Source organism: Dipodomys merriami, unplaced genomic scaffold (assembly GCF_024711535.1).
Source record: "Dipodomys merriami isolate MVZ:Mamm:240054 unplaced genomic scaffold, mDipMer1.0.p SCAF_249, whole genome shotgun sequence".
Taxonomy (NCBI): Eukaryota; Metazoa; Chordata; class Mammalia; order Rodentia; family Heteromyidae; genus Dipodomys; species Dipodomys merriami.
The window spans coordinates 97,984-115,378 of NW_027203926.1; the positions used below are offsets into that span (position 1 = coordinate 97,984).

At 41.8% G+C, this 17,395-nt stretch overlaps 1 protein-coding gene across 1 annotated transcript in view; it reads left to right on the top strand.

The window, feature by feature from the left end:
• LOC138836079 (1-phosphatidylinositol 4,5-bisphosphate phosphodiesterase epsilon-1) overlaps positions 1-17,395 on the top strand; it is a gene marked incomplete at its 5' end in the record, with an annotated part of 145,969 nt that overhangs the window by 67,937 nt on the left and 60,637 nt on the right. The window contains 3 exons of the mRNA XM_070034563.1: positions 8,929-9,074; positions 12,900-13,158; positions 14,370-14,575. Of these exons, the coding sequence (XP_069890664.1) occupies positions 8,929-9,074; positions 12,900-13,158; positions 14,370-14,575 (611 nt within the window). The remainder of the gene's footprint in view (positions 1-8,928; positions 9,075-12,899; positions 13,159-14,369; positions 14,576-17,395) is intronic.

The following is a 17,395-nucleotide window of genomic DNA, read 5'->3' on the forward strand; positions in this document are numbered from 1 at the left end:
GGTATTATAATTTCATTGATGTCAGAAATGAAAAAAATGTGTCACAGTTCCCACTGGCACTGCCCAGGCAGGATAATATAGTAGAAGAGAAGAGGGAAAGCCTTCCTCCCAGGGGAAAGATCCCAGTGAGCAAGGGCAAGTCATGCTGGGCTGTACAAATGCTACCATCCTGTGGGAGGACAAGGTCTGCCTGCCTTGCCCCTGACCTTCCCCCACAGGACTGTGAGCTCCTTGGGAGTAGGAAGCAGTAGTGATTTGCTGAATACATAGGCATTTTTTGGACTCCCCTAGCCTACTATGGAGAAGAGGCTCAGAACCCAGGTAGCAGCTTGGGGAGTAGCTCTCCTGGGGCATCTCCTGATGCTGACCTCCCTGTATCCCAGGAATGAATTGCAGGATAGAATCTCTCCCACACCTTCCCCCCTTCCACAACTTAAATTCAGGAGGAGCCAGTCCAATTCTGCATACCAGAGATGGATGGACAACAGAATAGGAATGTTGCTAAACAACCAGCCAGTGCCAACACCTCGCTCTCTGTGTCTTCTCAGAGAGCTAACATTCTGTTTCTAAAAGGGATCTGACTTAGATGTATCACTCAGGCCCTGTAACTGAACTTTCTATGGTCTTCATCAAGAGGCATATCTTTGCCCAGTAGATCACAGTGATTGTCTGAAACTCAAAGCTATCATCAGGGGGTCTCATCTTCCTAAGAGAAAACAGAAAGTAATAGAGTATGGTTGTTTAAAACACAGGCATTTTTGTTTGTTTGGTTTTTAAATAGTCTTTTTGAGATAGGTTCTTGTAGCCCAGGCTGGTCTCAAACTCATGATGCTTTTTCCTCTACCACCTCTCGAGTGCTGGGCTGAAAAATAAATATGTGCCTCCAGACCTGGCCCCCCAAAGCACAGGCTTTGTATTTGGATCATTCTAAGTTTATAAGTGTGTAAACTTGGGCAGGATGGCTTAACCATTCTGAACCTCCACGTTCTTCTCTTAAAAGAAACAGTATCAGTACTGAGCAGAGTCTTTATCACAAATACATTTTGACATACAGAAGCTGTTATTATGATTATTGAAATCCTAAGAAGAAGAAAATGATTTCTTAAATAATCCTGCACTAGGATTCAGATACTTTCAAGCTATCAGCTCATTTATATCAAGATTTTTCTTTCTGTGACTCTTACTTGTGGATTTTAATCCCACTATGTTAAAATAGGATAAAATAACCAACGCTTCATCTGAGGACTCTCAATACATGCTTTTATGAAAGGAGATGACATTCATGAGATGAAACTTTGGAATACCATTTTGTAATGGACTTCAAAATGAATAATCCATTCAATTCTATTGAGTACAGTAATGTAACTGATCTGGTTGCAGGACAGAGTAAGCCATCTTAGGCTGCTTAAACTTGCTTTGATGATTCCTGCCCCCATGCCTAGCATAGTTCCTGCAAATTCACAGGCATGCAGTAACTGTTTGTGGAAAGAATAAGCACTGTTACAGAGATATAAATAAAGTGTCTAGGGCAACTGGGACTGAGGACTGGTAGAAGGACTGAAATGCAGAGATATAGTACATAAATGGATAAAGTTGACCTTGTACTGTATTCAGTCAGAACATCAAACATACTTGCTTGGGTGATTTTGTTCCAAAAGGCTGTGAGTTGTTTGTTTACTAGTGCCCACATGATTCACCATATAATAGGTAGTCAGTTTGTATTAGAAGCCAAGAGAATCCTTTCAAACCCAGGTGTATTTGGTTTTTTGAGATAGCTTCTTACTTACATAGCTGTGCTGACTTTGAACTCAATGGTCATATTACCTCAGCCTCCTAATGTTGGGATTGCAGGTGTGTATCACCACATCTAGCAAGACTTTTTCTTTCTAGTTGCAAGTTAACAACTCAATTTAAATAAGTATTTTAAAATTATTTCTTGCTTGACAAACAGACTTCTGTTTTCAGGATTTCTGAGTCCTCTACCACTGACAGTAAGCTTTTTGTTTTTTGTTTTGTTTTGTTTTGTTTTGTGTTTTTGTTTTTTGTTTTTTGGTCATGGGGCTTGAACTCTGGGCCTGGGAGCTGTCCCTGAGCTCTTCAGCTCAAGGTGAGTGCTTTACCACTTGAACCACTGCACTACTTCTGGTTTTCTGAGTGGTTTATTGGAGATAAAGTGTCTCACAGACTTTCCTGCCTGGGCTGGCTTTGAATCATGATCCTCAGGTCTCAGCCTCCTGAGTAGGATTACAGGCATGAGCCACCAGCACCCGGCTACCTTAAGCATTATTTTGAGACATTTAGATCTAATTTCTAATTTCACCCACACAGTAATTTTGTAAGTATTACTATGATTCCTATTTTACTGAAAAATGAATTGAGATTTAGAGAAGTTAGGTTGCTGGCTCTCGGGGTGTGTGCATGAAAATGACGAGACAGGTTGCAGCCCCACTAACTCCCATGACTTCCACCACTAACTGTGCTGCCTTCCTCTGGCTCCTCAGACACAGATACAGTTAGCATAATGAGGCCAGAGTGGCTGGCTTACAGTATTGAATTGTCACTACAAAATGGTGCCAGAGCTATGACTCAAGGACCCAGGGTACAGGAAATAATCACTGAGCCCAGTTCCCGAACTTTAATGCAGTTAGGAATCTCCAGGAAGTATATCTGAAAATGCAGGTTCCGGGGCCTTACCTTGGAGAGTCTGATTTCTCGGTCTGGTTGAGGCCTTGGGATCCGCATTTGAGCAAACACTTCCATCATCAACACCACCATTGCCAGTGACTCCAATGTAAGTGCTCTTGAGGACTACTGCTTATATGGGTATGTATGTATTATTCACGGATCTTGCATGGATGCCCCAGTTAGAGGGCTGCTTTAGTCCTTACAGTCTAGACATGGATGTGCCTGTCAAATCATCAACTCAAGAGGAACTTTGTCCAAATTACCATTGTCTTCTATAGATTTCACCATCTGATCCCAACCTTTGCAGTCACAGTGACCAGATAGCCATTGTAAGGGGTCTCATCTTTCTATGGAAATTTGTACTCAGAATATTTTTTTTTAAAACTGGCAACACATCACTTGTCTCCTTTATCTGGACTTGAGAGTAGCAATAGGAGATGTTTAGGCTTTTATTCCCCCAAATATAATTTCTGAGCACTTGGAGGCTGAGAATCCTTCCTGCCCACAGCCTCCTGGGACTTGGGATGGTCAGCCCGTCTGCCAAAGGCACCAAGCATCCTTGTCCTGGAAGTGTGGGAAAAGATGGTCTCTGCCCTTGAGAACTCAAGGTCTGCTAGGGGAGACAGAATAGACCTATGTGAAAGAGCCAGGCATACAAATATAACCAAAATAAACCAAATGCACGTCCATGGAATGGTGAGAAACCACATGTAGACATAACTTTGGGCCCAAGGTCCTACATTAACTCAAAGAGAAACAGAAAGGAATTGAATGTAAGGTGCCAAGGAACCATCAGGAATGCCTTTCTAGAGGAAGTAAGCATCATTCATATATTTACTCATTTATTCAGTAATTTTCATTAAGATTAACAGAGACAGATCGCAGCTAGCCACCAAGATATAACCTATCTATGAGCACATGTAACCCAATGTTGGCCAAATGTGAACAACAGCACTGCTGCCCGTGTAACATATGGATGTCATCCAGGAGGGAAGTCCAGGTCCCCCAGAAGGTGATATAGCTGTCAGATTCCTAAGGACTGCTTCTCTCCCCCACCAAGTAAAAGGTGACTCCAGGCTATGGCCCCACCCACTGTCTCTTCCTGTCTCTGTTGGCCTGTATGTCAGTGTATGGCACCCCAGGTCTCAAGTTCAAACTCTTCTCATTTACCACTGCCACTACGGGAGCCCTTTATGGTTTATCTAGATAGAAGGAAGTGTCGTGGATGATCTTACAGGAGGACCTGGGAGGCCTGGACCTACAGGGATGAATGACCAAGAAGTAGATTCACAGCTTGTGGTTGTCCATGTCCTCCCCAGCCTCAGCCTTCCCACTGTGGAGAGAGGCATGGCCACAGCAGGGACAGGTAGGGCTCCTCTGAGGTCAGTGGCCCAAGGGTGGGAGCCTGGTTGCCGGCCAAGAGATGTTCTAAAAGATTCAGTACCTGTGAGCTAAAGAGCAAGCTAAGCTGGGGGGAGCCTTCTGTAGAAGAGCAACCACCCCAGATTCCTGAGGTGAGAGGAAACCTGGTTCACCTCTAAAAGCAAGCCTGTGAGGGAGTGGTGAGGTGAGGTGGGAGAATGGACAGGGGCCTGATGGGCCAAGATGAGGACTTGACTTTACCGAAGACACAGGTGAGATATGGTGGGCTAGGGACTAATCACTTTACATAGAACAAGAACATTCCTTCCTTCCAAGCTAGAGAGATTCCAGTACATGTGAGAAGAGAGTGTAAGATGTTCAGTGGGCCTAAGTGTGGTTAAAAGGCAAACGAAGGGTGTTTGAAGAAGGTCAATTGTGGAGGCATGGTAGACCTAGTCCAGGGATTAAGGTCATCAGGGCAATCCCAGAGCTTTCTGGGAGAAGCTCTGAAAGAACTGAGATACTGTTGATAGCTACTTAGGATATAACAAAGCTTTTAGAAATAACCATGTGCAGGAAAAAAAGAAAGAAGGAAAGGGCTGAAGTTTCATTCTTTCCTTTTTCTGTGCTATTGAAAATTAGGCAACATAAAACTCCTTGCTCCTCTGGGGTACTGCCATGCTACAGCTATCATACTTCATACTTACTGTGATTTTTGCTTTTCTTTATGTTAGTACCCTGAAACTCCTGATTTTGGTAATACATCCCCTTTTCCACTTATAAGCTATGACCACAATTTATTTATACACTGGGCAATATTTTGGTATTCATCACTGAATCTTATTTTTTCCTTTTTTAGTTTTTTGAAATAAGCTTTTACTATATAATCCCAGCTGGCCTTGAACTCACAATCCATTAGCCCTAGCTTCTTGAGTGCTGGGATGACAGGTGTGTGTCATCAGGCCCTGCTGGATCTTTTATTTTTCACTTATTTTGTCTCATCAATGAAATTTTTACCACTTAATGCTAGTAAAAGTATGACTACATTAGACCACAAGAATAGTTTCTGAAATTTGTAAGCACATGTTGGGTCTGTGTGTGTGTGTGTGTGTGTGTGTGTGTGTGTGTGTGTGTGTGTGTGTGTGTGTGTGTGTGTGTGTGTGTGTGTGTGTGTGTGTGTGTGTGTGTGTTTATGATACAGTGTTTACATAATCTCAACAACCAGGCCCTGGGGACTTACCCTTGCTGATGGAACAGTTGGTTTAAATTAGGTTTCCATGTGAAATTCACTATCTCTATTTTTTTCCTAGTATTGTGGGAAAGTGTATGGAAAATGATTTGACTGATAGGAAATAAATCTGGATCTGTGATCAGGATTGAGACACAAACCCAGCCATAGTCTTCCCCTGCTCCGAGAAGCAGGCTTCTCCCTGGGGGAGGAGGATTTAACCCTTTCCAGTCATCCTGTGGTATGAGAATAACCTAGAAGAATAGTAACTTAACCAGAAACTCTAACTTGCCAAGAAAGGAACTAAAGCCATGGGAAGACTATAACCAGAAGCCCCATGAGTTGGATGACTTTGAGAAACCACCAGGATCTCACCAGGTGCTGGTGGCTCACGCCTGTAATCCTAACTACTCAGGAGGCTGAGATCTGAGCCACGTGGTTCAAAGCTAGCCTGGGCAGGAAAGTCCATAAGACTCTTATCTCCAATTAACCAGCAGAAAACTGGAAGTGGTGCTGTGACTCAAGTGGTAGAGTGCTCATCTTGAGCTGAAGAGCTCAGGAACAGTCCAGGACCAGAGTTTAAGCCCCATAACCAATCCAAAAAAAAAAAGAATCAGGATCTATTTTTTTTCTTCTTTAAGTTTTATTATAAAAGTGAGGTACAAAGGAGTTAGTTACACAGTTAGTTAGTTACAGTCAGGTAATGAGCACATTTCTTTTTTAATAGTGTCACTACCTCCCTCATTTTCTCCCAGTTTTCCCCCTCCTACCATTCTTCCTTCCCCAAAGTTGTATAGTTCGTTTCCAAAATAGTGTTGATTTAGTATCACTGCTGGATTAGTTCACCTTTTATCCACATAGTTTCTGTGTTTTCCCTTCTCCTCCCCAAATCAGATAAACTTACATATAGGACAAAGGATACAGAAATCAAAAGCCGTGACAAAAGGGAAAAAACCAAAAGAAAGGAAAAAAACCTGCAAACAATACAATAAAAAAAACCTTATTTATGGGCTGGGAAAGTGGCTCAGTGGTAGAGTGCTTGCCTTGCATGCCGGAGGCCCTGGGTTCAATTCCTCAGCACCACATAAGCAAAAAGAAAAAAGCTGGAAGTGGTGCTGTGGCTCAAGTGGTAGAGCACTAGCCTTGAGCTGAAGAGCTAAGGGACAGCGCCCAGAGTTCAGGCCTCATGACCGGACCCAAAAAACAAAAACAAAAAACCTTGTTTACATTTCTTGGAGTTCATTTTGATCTTATTTTCATTTGTAAGAAAAAGAGTGAATTTCCAACTCAAAGAGCTGACAATATTATGGTTCTGGCTGTTCTCTTCCCTTTGTAGGATAGGGCTTACTGAGAGAATTGGAAAGCAGCACCAAAGATAGTCAGTCTCTGTTGGCAAGATAACTTCTTGGTCTAATGGAGCTGGGGTTTTACAAAAATGACTTTTAAATGGGTGAATGACAAGGCATGGAGGCAGTGAATGAGAGATTGTTTATAACCACTGTAGTCAGTTTAGGGGAACCTAGAGAGTACCTGGGAAGATCTGGACAAGGCTTGTCCTAGATCCTGATTCTAGATCTTTTCTGATGTTGCCTGAGGGCCAGCATTGTCCAGTGCAGGTAGAGAACACAAGGGTGTGCTGAGGGGCTCCTGGGCACAGGCCAGGCTTAGCGGTGGCAGGTAACTTATCATATTTTTCTTCAGCCTATTTCAGAAAGGAAAAGACATATTTTCACCCCAATGTTTCTGGATGGTACTAGAGTATACCCTGTTTTTTCACCAGAATTCCCTGTTGCCATTTCCCTGTTTGTTTCTATATAGGGATTGGAAACCATATCAATTCTTTGAATTCTGTTTTTGATTAATTTGTTGTTGTTGTGCTTATTTGTTTTTATACCTTTAATGACTTGAGGGTTCTTGCTTAAAATCTTAGTCTTTTATTTCAGCTTTTGTCTTCAGATGCATAACCCCAGATTGAATGCTTAGGATTACCTACCTAGGGCCATGTACACACGAACTATCACCTTTCATCAGATGATGAAAGACAGAGCACTGAGAGTCCTAGTTTTAACATCTACAAGGTCATAACTGTGGAAAGTCACTTCTCTAATGAGCCATAGATTCTTGATCTGGAAAAATTGGGTTGGACTGCCCTCTATGGTTGCTGCCAACACTGAGTGCCATTAATCCTTATCATTTTTTCAACTTGTGGGCAGTATGCCCTTGACTTTGAACTCCTATTTCTTCCTTTGTCTGGGTCACCATGAACTCTGTTCAGGCTTCACTCTCATGATGGCTGGGGAAAGATTTGCTCTCCAGTTAGAATTGTTGCTGACTTACATGTAACTAATAGAATCATGTGGGGTCAAGACCACAGCTTTGATCTAACAACTGAGCTAATCCACCCAGATGTGGAGAAAGCAACTCAGATGGACACTGTGTGTCCCAAAAAATACTATTATAGCAAAGAAGCAGCAAAATGATCTTACATTTTAAAAGAGATGACTTCAAGGTTACATATCATAAAGAGGAATGTAGATGTAAGAAATGAATATTAATTTATCCTCTTATTTGTTTAGTAGAAACAAAATAAATCATACTCACATAAATTTAATCCTAGTGCTGGTGAACATTAGGATTTGTGTGTCCATATTAGGCATACAATATGGAAACAGATGCTTTAAGTCCAACTCTTAACCTTTGCCACCTAATGGTTGAGGACCTTAAGCAAGTGTCTAGTTCCCCATTCTTAGGATTGTTACGAGATAACATAGGTAATGCTTAGAACAGACCCTGGACTAACAAGTGCTATGTAAGTGTTCTATCTGCTCCTTATTTTGTCATCTGAAAAAATATAATTGATTACATATATATGAAAGGTGATTGAAAAGTACTTTTTGTATTTTTAATTTAGTATTACATAATTTACTTCTTGACAAATGTTTTTCAATTTATGGGCTAACTGTGTTGATTGCATTTCATTTTGATGTCTAGCAGTCAAATACAATTCTATCAAATTATCCTTAGGCCTTATTACAGTGTAATGGAATTATCTAGATCAAGAGGAATTTTATGAGGTTCCTTTACTATAAAGGAGAGATTAATGACTTGCCTAGAGTCATTAGTGAAGTGATGGAGCTAGGTTTTAGTTTTGGATCTTAGCTAAGTCCTTCTTTTCCTAGTACCAAACTGAGTTTAAAAAGCTGAAAAAAATTCATTTGAAAAGTATTTATTCATAAACTGCATTGTTAAATGGCAATTCCTTTTTTGAAAAAAAAGTATCTAGCTTCAGCAGCTCATACCTGTAATTTTAGCTACTCAGGGGGCCGAGAACAAGAGGATCAAGGTTTGAAGCCCAGAGACTCTTATCTCTTATCTTAACTAGCAAAAAACCAGCAGTGATATATGGCTCAAGTAGTAGAATGCCATCCATAAACATAAAAGCTGAACAAGAGTATGAGACTCTGAGTTCAAGTCCCAGCATAGTCACATACAGACAGACAAAGCCAGGCTACAGGTGTGGCTTAAGTGGTAAAGCTGCAGCCATAAACAAGAAAGCCAAACAAGTGCAAGGCCTATGAGTTCAATAAAAAAAAAAAAATAGTAATCAAGCTCCCAAGACCCCTCTTCAGTGACTGCCCTTCTTCGTCTTCCAGGTGAGCTCCTGGGTAACATGGCTGATCCTCACAGCAGGATCAATGGAGGAGAAGCGCGAAGTCTTCTCATATTTGGTGCATGTGGCCAAATGCTGCTGGAACATGGGCAATTACAATGCTGTCATGGAGTTCTTGGCTGGCCTCAGGTAAGGCAGTGGGGATATGGAAATCTGGATGGATCCCTCTTTCCAACAGAATGGCTCTGAATTAATTGTCCAAACAGCCACACTTACCCAGGGTGGGCAATTGATATTGATAATTTTGAGGAACAAGTTGTCTTCCACTAAATACTGTTGAGGATAATGGAGGAATGGCACACTCGTACACTGTTGATGAGAAAGTAAATTAGTGAAGCCATTGTGGGAATCAGTATGGGGGTTCCTTAGGAAACTAAAGAAATAGAACATCCATATGATCCCACTGCCCTACTCCTGGGCATATAACCAAATGAGCATCAGTCAGCATGCAACAGAGTTGCCTATATACCACATTTGTAACAGCACTATTCATAATAGCCAAAGTATGGACTCAGCCTTGGTGCCCATCAACAGATAAGTGGGGGAAAAATGTGGTATACACACTAGTAAGAATTATTCAGCCATGAGGAAGATGTAATTATATTATTTTCAGAAAATGGATGGAACTGGATATTATCATGTTACGCAGAGTAAGCCAGACTAAGGAAGACATCTCCTGCATCTTTTGCTCATGTAGAATCTAGACTATTAAAAAGAAATGAAAGAGTGACATGAATATAAAACAGGGACTGTTTGAGAGGAGAACCAGTCGGAAGGAGGAGGACACAGGTGATGACTATGATTGAGGTAATTTACATGCATGAAAATAGAATAATGAAGCACATTAAAATTGTAAAAATATGTGTAATAATAAAGGGCAACAGGAAAGAAGAGTGCTAGAGGGGTGAAGTTGATTACAGTTCATTAGATGCATAAATGGAAATATACTCTTTGCGCAGTTAATACAAGATAGTAAAAAAAAAAGGATTTTTATTTGATTCTCCAGGTACCTATATAGGGATTTCAGGTTGGAAAAGTAGCAGAAGAGTGCCAGTTGCCCATCTAACGATAAATAATTGATCTTCGCTGAAGTGTGTCCTTTACTGCCAAGCGTAGTTTGAGCTCACACAGGAGATTGTAAATGAGAATTGTATCTCATTCATTCCTTTGCTTCTTATGTTTATACCTCTGCTTTACTGCCAGAAAAAATAAATTTTAAAGAAGAATTGTCACTGCTTTGTAATTCAGCTCCACTGCCTTCCAAACCTACCCAACTGGCTCTGCCTCCAAACCTTAGTGATAGGCTGGAAGGTCCTGGGGCTTTCAGTCACTTTATAGTAAATAAGTAACCCATTCTCCATGCTAGTGCACATGAGTGAATCTCAGAAACAGGAGACTAAGTTTAAGAAAGAAAAGAATAGGTGAGGGGGAGTGGAGGGAATGGAACAAGGTGCTTCAAAGCACAGGTGGTATGGTTACTTATTTATTCAGTGCTTAAAAATATGCAAACAAGCTAGATGCTGGTGGTTTATGGCAGTAATCCTAGCTACTCAGGAGGCTGAGATCTGAAGATTGAGGTTTGAAGCCAGCCCAGGAATAAGTATGTGAGACTCTTATCTCTTATTAACCAGTAAAAAGTCAAAAGTGGGGTAGAGCTCAAGTGGTAGCATGCTAGCCTGGAGCAGAAAAAAAAAATCAAAAGCAGGAGGCCAGGAGTTCAAGCCCCAATACTAGTACATACATATATAAAAGAAATTTTTTAAAATATACAAACATAAGCCAGGTGCCTGTGGCTCACACCTATAATCCTAGCTACTCAGGAGGCTGAGATCTGAGGATCACAGTTCAGAGTCAGCCCAGGCAGAAAAGTCTGTGAGACTCCTATCTCCAATAAACCACTAGAAAACCAGAAGTGGCACTATAGCTCAAGCGGTAGAGCGGTCACCTTGAGCTGAAGAGTGCAGGGATAGCACCCAAGCCCAGAGTTCAAGCCCCATGCTCCCCCCAAATATATATATATACACACACACATACACACACACACACACACACACACACAATCAAGTGCCAGTGGCTCATACCTATAATCCTAGCCACTCAGGAGGCTGAGATGTAAGAATGGAGGTTCAAAGCCAAGCAAGGCAAAACATCTTGAGAGACTCTTATCTACAGCAAAAATCCAAAAGTAGAGATATAGCTCAAGTGGTAGAGCACCAGCCATGGGAGAAAAAAGCTGAAGGAGAGCATAAGACCCTGAGTTCAAGCTCCAGTAATGTCACATACATACATACACACACACACACACACACACACACACACACACACACACACACACACACACACACACACACACACACACACACACACACACACACACACACACACACACACACACACACACACACACACACACACAGTAAGGTTCAATAGCTGATGCCTCTAAGTCCAGCTACTTGGGGGGCAGAAATCAGGAGGAGCTCAATTTGAAGATATACTAGTGAAGATATTCTAGAAAAAAAAAAAGTTATCTCAACCAATAAGCTAGAAGTGGTGGTTCATATCTTTGACTGCATGGAGATATGGGTTGGAGGATCATATTCTGAAGCTCCAGGTAAAAACTAAGAGACTATAGTCAAAAGAATAACAAAACAAAAGGATATAGAGTTGTGGCTTAAATGGTAGTGAGCATAAGACTCTTACTTCAGACCTCAATACTGAAAAAGAAATGCGCAACAACTCTAACTGGTGCTACATACATATGTTAGAGAATTATAAAGAACCAAAGGGAAAGAGAACACCAGGGGCCCAGTGGGGGATGAGTGCTGTGTGCTGATGAAGAAAAACCACTGGGGCTGTATCCATATTGCTTCTGTTTCACTTTTAAATCAGGGTGTGTGCCATGTTGTACTTTATGTCCTGTGGGTGTCCCATATGCCATATAGTGATTTTTGAACCTACTCTATCTGTCATTCAATTTAAAGCAACTTCCCTTTCCCACATTTCATAGCCCAAGTCTCAGAAACTTGTAGTAGGGTGGGAAGACATGTTTTGTCTTTCCTTTCCAATTCAGTCCCATTTGCCCTCATGGATACCCATGTGGGTGGCAATGGGATTTCCAGCCCCCCTCCTTGGCCTCTTTGAGTCTCCCACTGCACTGTTACCTGGAAATATGCCATGGACTCTCTGGATGACCACTCAGTCTGTACCCTCAGGGCCTAGCTCTGGATGTCTTTCCTCTCAGGCTCTTTCTGTGAGTCATTTTATTTATCAGAACCTTCCAGAAAGATTGGGCCCAACCTCCTGCCGCCATGTCTACTCCAGACTCACAGGAGATGAAAGTACTTTGTCGTTCCATCTCCACAGATGCAGGACACATCTCCTAGGATTGTCATAGTTAACATCTGAAACCTCAGAAGAGATTTCCTGCCTTGCTGTGCTCCCCACACACAGATACAGACCCATGTTCCCACCAGTGTAATGGGTACATGAAATGATTTATGACTTCCTTTTATTCTATAACTGTAAATGTTTCATAGTGGAACATTATATGCCTTGAATCTGTGTGGAGTCATGCCACTCATATTTGGCCCAGAATAAATGACTTTCTTATTTCCTTTAAAGAAGAGTTACTATTGTGCATCAACATTACCACTATGGGTGCCTTTTAGCTATGACTTCCAGAAAAGCCCAGACTTACAGTCAGTTGCCTACCTTCTATAATCAGCCTGGTTTTGTATATATCTCTTGTTATTTAATTTTGTGTTTTCATTTTTGAAAAACATGATACTCCAATCACTGGAGAAGTCAATGGAAACGGGAATCCTAAATAGATATTAATAAGTCAACATACAATTTGAAGGTTGAGAAAAGGAATTTCTATGGAATTCAGACTGTTTAATTCAGCTCCTTTGTGTCTCTTTCAGTCTGGATTAAAATGTCACTTATTTTCAACAGGTCAAGAAAAGTTTTAAAAATGTGGCAGTTCATGGACCAGTCTGACATTGAGACCATGCGGAGTCTGAAGGACGCCATGGCTCAGCACGAGTCCTCCCTGGAGTACAGGAAGGTGGTGACGCGGGCACTGCACATCCCAGGTTGTAAGGTGGTTCCCTTCTGTGGCGTGTTTTTGAAGGAGCTCTGTGAAGTGCTTGATGGAGCCTCTGGCCTCCTAAAGCTTTGCCCACGGTACAACTCCCAGGAAGAGGCGTTAGAGGTAAGGTTCTGGGGCACTCTTGCTTCCACCTGTCTTACCAGTCCCTGACTGTCCTCATCAAGTCCACAGTTGTCTTTGTTATTTTGGAAGTCGCAGATTGGTTCTCAAAAGTTCTGGAGAAGACGATGCCAATGAGCACTGCTTGAGGCTCGATATTGTTGGGTTAGGTTTGATGGACTGTGTTCACTGCAAGTGGAAAGAGTATTGTTTTCTAGTTTTTATTTGGAAGGCTGATGTGTTTTTCTCATTGTTTGGGAATGCCTAGCTACAGAAGATAAAGAAAGTCAAGTGAGAGGCTTCACTTTTCCCAAGTCAGTGAGAGAAAGGATGGGTTAGGTCAGTGCTCCTTGTTTTCAAGCTGTGTGGGCAGAGCTGAAGGAAGCCAGGGCCTTGTCTAAAGATACTCTCCAGGCTTCTGACCTCACTGCCCCTGTCCTCCAAGGCCTGTTGCCTTTTGTTCTTGACCCTGGAAATGGAGAAGATGGTGTGAGTTTTGACTGAGTGTACTGGGTGCCGGAGAGAGGGGGACATTGAGCAACTAGAAGGAAAAGATAAGGTGGTTAAAAAGAATTTAATGGAACCTTTGAGGCATTCCATACCTGGAACGGCTCAGGTCATTCTTGTCATTAGTGTAACAGCATTTATTACTGACCCTTGTCTGTCTGTCTGTCTGTCTGTGTCTGTGTCTCTCTGTCTCTCTGTCTCTGTCTCTGTCTCTGTCTCTGTCTCTCTCTCTCTCTCTCTCTCACACACACACATACACACACACACACATACACACACAGCTTTTCTTAATGCTCCCTTTAGGGCCAGTCATTTCATCTTGTTTCTAAGAGTAGTATACTTTTACTAGGTTTTTTTAAATTCTAGTTCTCAGTATAAGGATAAAATAACTCGGCCCATCCTCTTTGAAGTGCCTAATGCTCTCCCTAGGGAATCCTGGAATAATATTGCTTTTTGTGTTTTAAATGTGAAATAGAGTGTTGATTCGTGGAGTGACAAAAGTTGTTTGGCAGAAATAAGTGTGAGTTTTGGTATTTTTCACGTGGTGAAGTGGAAAAAAAAGTTTTCCCTGGAGGTTCTTGTTTTCTTTCCAATGAAATAGGCACAGATGCTGTTATTTATTGCTATTATGATTTAGTTCCCCTAGCCAACTGGGTTATTCAGACATTTTAAGTTGAAATAGCAGATTCTTGGTCTTTTCCCGACAGTTTGTAGCAGATTACAGTGGGCAAGATAATTTCTTGCAACGAGTGGGACAGAATGGCTTGAAGAACTCAGAGAAGGAGTCCACCGTCAACAGCATCTTCCAGATCATCAGGAGCTGCAGCCGAAGTCTGGAGACAGAAGAGGAGGACAGCGCCAGCGAAGGGGACAGCTCTAGGAAGAATTCCTTGAAGGATAAAACCCGATGGCAGTAAGTTTAACAGATCAAGAAGGGAGAGTGTGCATGTCTTCTCTTTTCCTGTTAAATAGGGTACCTTCCCCCTTCCCCCACCCCTGCTACTTCAGTTAAGTTTCACATGAATGCCTTTAAAAACCACCATTTTTGCCTGTTAGCCATGCTTCTTTAACCCTTCAAACCTTACCAATTTGGAGTTCAAATTTTACCTTTCCATTTTGCTACTTTGTTCAAAATTAATGTTCACAGTCTTAATTCCTTGCCATCTGTTTTCTTTCTTTTTTTAAGGTAAAGATGAGATTTATTATTTTTAATGTACTTGGTCTGGGTGATCAGTATTTATAGTTGTCAGTATTTATAGCAGCTTCGCACAAACTCTGGTTAATTGTAAGTTGAAGGTTTAGGGACTTCACTTGGAGAAACACTATGCTAGGCACTTGCAGTCATCCTTAGTCATACAAGGGATCATGGTTGTTTGGTATTCAATAGCTCTCTATCAGCAAAAAGTGCAGCCTGGCTACACACGCTCATCCCTAGCAGGTGAAATGAGAGAAATCCAGGAGGTTAGGCATCTTCAAGGCCTTTTTACTACTCATAGTCAAACCTAACCTCCAATGGAAGAACCTAGCCCAGAATGAGGGGTCCCTTTCACCTGGCAGAAAAAGGCTGTATTTGTAATCACAAGTGATGCTTGCAGGTATCTGGGGTCCAGATACATGTAGATGTATGTTTAAAAGACATTGTTGCAAGGTACCAGTGACTCATGCCTATAATCCTAGCTACACAGGAGGCTGAGATCTGAGGATCATGGTTCAAAGCCAGCCTGGGCAGGAAAGTCTGTGAGACTCTTATCTCCAATAAACTACTAAGAAGAAGCTTGAGGTGGTTGTTGTGGCTGAAGTGGTAGAGTACTAGCCTTGAGCACAAAGAGGCTCAGGAACAGCACCCAGGCCCTGAGATTAAGCCCCAGGACCCACAAAAAAAAAGATATTGCTGTTCATTTTGTAGGGCATGCACATGTTCTATCTACATCTACACTGGAAAGGCTATGTTTGTCAAACATTATTTCTTTGGAATTGTGCTAGACCCTTAAAGCTGTTTATGATGAGAATAAAAACTCGGAGTGCAAACAGGAGTTGGCACTTTCCTTTATACATCTCAGTATGCTTTGTTTTAATTTTCCAGCAATAGGCCCACCCATAGTCTTATGTCTCTATGAGTTAAATGTATTCACACAGGCATAGCTTTTATTCTTCATGTTGGTAAATGATTTTAAAAATTATTATAAATGAATATGATAGACCATGTGAAATATAACTGGAATATTTCTAGAATCAATGCTTGTCAGGGTACAGTAGCTTATTTGGAGAAATTGGGTATAAACAAATACCCAATTGTGCTGATCAAGAGCTCGGCCTTGCAGTCACATTGCCTGGGACTGAGTCTCAGCACCACTACTTATTATTGCATCACTTGGGTAGGTCTGCTTAATCTTACTAAGCCTCCGTTTTGTAAATTGAGAATGATTATTTTGCCACATGGGATTGATAGGAGGATGGTGTGAAACAGTGCCTGCAAATGAAACAAAACACCTGGCTTGTTATAAATGCTATATAAATGGTGGCTATTGTAATTCATGTCTGTCATCCCCTGCTCAAGTGCTAAGCTAAGGCTGTGTATATGAACACTTAAGTGTGGCACCATTGCAGAAGTTACACCCATACCCTCAGTTACACCCATACCCTCCCTGCAGAGTTGTATTCTCCTTAGAGACATGCCTAGAAGGTAATCTAACCCCACAGGGATAGAAAATAAGGAAGCTAAGCATAAAAAAGTAGAAAAGATAATAGTTGCCAGGATTAATCACACACTCTCATAGACACAAAATATAATATAGACACACTCTCATAGACACAAAATAATAAAATAATTTTTTAAAAAAGTAATTGTTGGGCTGGGAAGATGGCTCAGTGGTAGAGCGATTGCCTTGCATGCCTGAGGCCCTGGGTTCGATTCCTCAGCACCACATAAGCAAAAAGAAAAAAGCCGGAAGTGGCACTGTGGCTCAAGTGGTAGAGCGCTAGCCTTGAGCTGAAGAGCTGAGGGACAGCGCCCAGGCCCAGAGTTCAGGCCCCACGACCGGACCCAAAAAAAAAAAAACAAACAAACAAAAAAGTAATTGTTGGGTACTGGTGGCTCACACCTGTAATCTTAGCTACTCAAGAGGCTGAGATCTAAGGATCATGGTTTGAAGCCAGCCTGGGCAAGAAAGTCTGAGACTATTATCTCCACCGAAACAGCAAAAAAACAGAAGTAGAGCTGTGGTTCAAGTGGTAGCATTAAGAAAAAATCTCAGGGACAGTGTCCAGGCCCTGTGTTCGAACCCAGAACAGGCAAACGCCGTGTGTGTGCGCGTGCACGCGTGCGCGCCCACACACACACACACACACACACACACAAATTTATTTTTGAAAGAAGATGTACAAGGAAGACCCAACCTTACAAACACATCACAACCTCTCATCTACAACTGACTACTTAGTCCAGTCCTATCCTTACCGTAGCCTCCCTCCCCAGCTTTGCTGGTGATGGAACACTATTTCTCTCCCTTTCTCTCTCCTTAGCCAACACCTGACAGTCCTGCTGTGACCTATAACAAAGAGAGCCCTTTTCGCACTATCTGCACACTTAGCTTTGTTTATTACTTCAGTCGTAACTTGAAACTTGCTCATCATTTTGCAAAGAAGCAGTGTTTGCTTGGGTGGTTTGACTGATTAAAAAAAAAAAAAGTTTATGTACTACCCAGATAGAATTTAGATGACATCTGTAATTGAG